The sequence below is a fragment of the Argiope bruennichi genome, chromosome 8 (genome assembly GCF_947563725.1).
Source record: "Argiope bruennichi chromosome 8, qqArgBrue1.1, whole genome shotgun sequence".
Lineage (NCBI taxonomy): Eukaryota > Metazoa > Arthropoda > Arachnida > Araneae > Araneidae > Argiope > Argiope bruennichi.
Window position 1 is genome coordinate 31,120,937 of NC_079158.1, and position 3,290 is coordinate 31,124,226.

The 3,290-nt window shown below is 26.5% G+C and overlaps 1 protein-coding gene across 1 annotated transcript; it reads right to left on the minus strand.

Moving 5' to 3' along the window:
* Positions 1 to 489: 489 nt before the first annotated feature.
* On the minus strand, positions 490 to 3,046 carry LOC129981509 (cytosolic iron-sulfur assembly component 2A-like). Its single transcript, XM_056092367.1, has 5 exons — positions 2,925 to 3,046; positions 2,500 to 2,661; positions 2,256 to 2,305; positions 2,123 to 2,168; positions 490 to 701 (listed from the first exon to the last, which is right to left on the minus strand). The coding sequence occupies exons 1-5, from the start codon at positions 2,986 to 2,988 to the stop codon at positions 601 to 603; spliced, it is 423 nt and encodes a 140-aa protein (XP_055948342.1). The 5' UTR covers positions 2,989 to 3,046; the 3' UTR covers positions 490 to 600.
* Between the last annotated feature and the right edge of the window lie 244 nt (positions 3,047 to 3,290).

Consider the following 3,290-nt stretch of genomic DNA (forward strand, 5'->3'; position numbering starts at 1 on the left):
TAAATTAATTTTAAATTTTATATGTAAGTATTTGGTAACATCACTGTCAAAATATATCTAGCTTTAATGTTACTGTTAGAATTTGAAAATCTTCACACTTTAAGAAATTCTATTCTAAAACTAATAAATTATTAAAAAGTAGCAGCCTTTATATTTCTAATGGTAATATATATGTTTTTAAACTTCAACTGGTTTCGGTTAAACAATTCATTCTATCATTGTTTTGCAATTGAAGATGCATTTTTAGATTTAAGACTTCTGTATCAATGATACCTTTAATGTTGATTTCAGAAACATCAATGGAAGTATTAAAATTATAATTATTAATTTAGTTTCTTATTCTTTATTACCTACCTTTTAAGTTTACTAGTTGTCTAGAGGTTCAGCCATTACAGGCAGATATGAGGATGCCTAATGTCTAATAAAAATGAAGTGCCATCAATTCTAGATAGTTTTGTAATGATTGCACATTATTTGAAAAAAGAATAATACATATTTCCTAATTTATTTAAAAATAACCAGTAAATTCAAAATAAAATTATATATACAAATAGCTGCTAAATATGTGATCAAAATATGTCACATTCGGAGAGAAATAAACTAGTTATCTTCTTCTTTGATACATTCTTCAACTATTCTTCTTAATTCTGAATTTTCCATGGCGGCTGCAATGCGTTCCTTGTCATTCAGCTGCTTACTTACTAAATAAAATAATATAGTTATGCAATATTATGATATAATTATTATATGTGCATTCAAATAGTAAAATTTGGAATTATTATTAATAATTCAATGGTTTTATAAAGTATAGCATCCATTTCATTATTAATGCATGAGCCATTTCATATAAAATGAAAAATGCATATAATTATGATCTATTGATTTTTCCAATGAAAAAAGAAGAATGTTTAATTTATTTTTATTAATGTCCCATTTTGAAGCAATATTAGAGCTTTAGCAATACATTAAATAATCCTGAGCCATAATCAGATGATGGGAACAACTTCTGAGCAAGGATTTCTCCTCTCCAAATTACCCGCTAGATCAGAGAAAAGATGTTTGAATCTGACAGATTTAATGTGTACCAGATCTACTTACATGTCAGTTCTTAGATGGAATTGGGTTGAAACTTGCTGCCACAAAGCAAGTTCTTACCACCAGGTCACTAAACCTTCTCAATAAATATATAAATATAAAATAGAAGTATAATAGTAGAAAGTAAGATTAGCAATATTTTATTCTTATATAAAATTTACAGCCCATTCCTAATATTAGAAAACTAATTCAGCAAGAATAGTAATAATTAAAATCTTTATTTATTTGAGAAAATCAGACTAATTGATTCAATTTAGGATAGAACCTGCAATTTTAATTTATTCTTATATGCAAAGAAAATACTTGCTGGCTTTTAAAAGGATGGTTCAGTTTAATTAGATTAACATCTTGCCAGTGAAGATGCTATTGGAAGTGTCATTTTGGAATGAATTATTTAAGAATTATAATCAGCAAATCAACAAATTCATCATAGATCATTGACAGAAAGTAACAGATAGATGGCAAATTCTGTTTACCATCTATCTGTTTACAGGTCCGGATTATTAACATTTAATATAAAAACTATGATTGAAATTGAAACTCGCAAGGAAAAAAATATCACTGTTTTATTTTGACCCGCCAATAGTAAAATAATAGATGGATTGCAGATTCTATCCTAGTGAAATTGAAACTAGTTTGCAAGTACTATAGATATGTTATTGCTTTAAGTAACAGAAATTATAAAATTATCTAAAACAAAGAAGCTCACTTCACATTTCCTATTTCAAAACATTTAAGTATAAACAGAAATATAAAAATTGGTTTTCAATTATTTGCAGTGATGAACTGATATTAATTTAAACAATCCATAATGATTCACTTCAGTTTAAAACTATTTTATGCATATAAATAAAATATATCAGCTATCTTACTCATACAAGTAGTTTAAATGAACACTAAGCTTACTTTCTATCATGTACCTCATAGTAAAAATTGTTTCAATTAATTTTATTACTCTTATATAACCATATTTAAAGAATATGAAGAAATATAAATTATAAAATAAATAAAATTATAGAATACTTACGTGAATGAGCAGAAGTATGGGTTCCTTCTTTCAAAAATATATCCAACTGAAAGGAGAATAAATTAATATTAAGTTGGAGAATTTATATAAATATAAATAATCATATTGGATTAAGGAAACATTTTAGTAATACCTTGTATTTGTTTCCCCAGTATCTTTCTAATTTCACTCTAACACAAAGACCTAAGAGAAAATGAAACAACCATTTTAACAAAAAACACAGTAAAGCTTTGACATTCTTACTTTTTATTTTTCTCTATTATGTGTGTTAATAACAAAGTTATTAATAAATTACAACAGTTTTATGGAAGTAATGGAAACTTTTTACAACTTGCAAATGGCTATTACAAAACACAAGATATAATATTATTTCTTACCTAAAATAGTGGCTAATTCACAATGGGGAACTGTAGGAGTTAACTCTATTGCTATGACAGAACAGTTGGAGTTTAGTTTCACAGATATGTCATCTTCATTTATGACTTGTAGCTCTTCTAAGGTTTGTGGTTTTTCTGGATCGCGGATATTCCTTATTATATCTAGTTAAAAAAAAGTAATTAAGAAAAATGGAACAGTTTAATTAATTAATTTATTATTATTATTTTTTTTTTTGGTACTCGCTTATTATAGCGGCCTCCAGATTAAAATGCCAAGCAAGCGAGATATATTATCACGGTAGTTTGATTGCATATAATGTACTTGGCGTAAATTATTAATATTTTGATTAGAAGAAACCATACAACAACATCGAATCATACTCCTGACAAACTTTTTTTTAAATTAGCCTTTCGGTTAAACTTACCATAAATTTCACCCCTTAGATCTATATTCTCCTCCAAAGGATCCATTGCATTTTCTTTTTTCATTCCTCAGTTGTTTGTAAATAAATTTAAGCTCAGTTCAGTTCTGACTTACAACAGTTCATTCAACTTGGGAAAGCTAGTATTATTTAAAGTTTACTCCATAAGTTTACAATATTCCATATGTTACTTTTTGTAAGAATTACGAATTTTAAAGTAATCCACATCTACTCTTATGTATTTATTGGCAAAAAATCCCTTAATAATTAACAATAAAATGATGAAGTATAATCTAAAAATATTTTCGGAGTGATTGTTTGGCAACTGATGTCTCAGAAAATGCATTAACTGTGATCAGCTTTAACCTT

Bases quoted from the DNA above. Each gene is read 5' to 3' on its own strand.
- LOC129981509 (XM_056092367.1), bottom strand. From the start codon at position 2,988: ATGAAAAAAGAAAATGCAATGGATCCTTTGGAGGAGAATATAGATCTA. The intron at 2,662-2,924 runs GTAAGTTTAACC...TTTTTTAACTAG, and splicing joins TCTAAGGGGTGAAATTTATG to ATATAATAAGGAATATCCGC. The intron at 702-2,122 runs GTAAGTATTCTA...TATTTTATTTAG, and splicing joins CCATACTTCTGCTCATTCAC to TAAGTAAGCAGCTGAATGAC.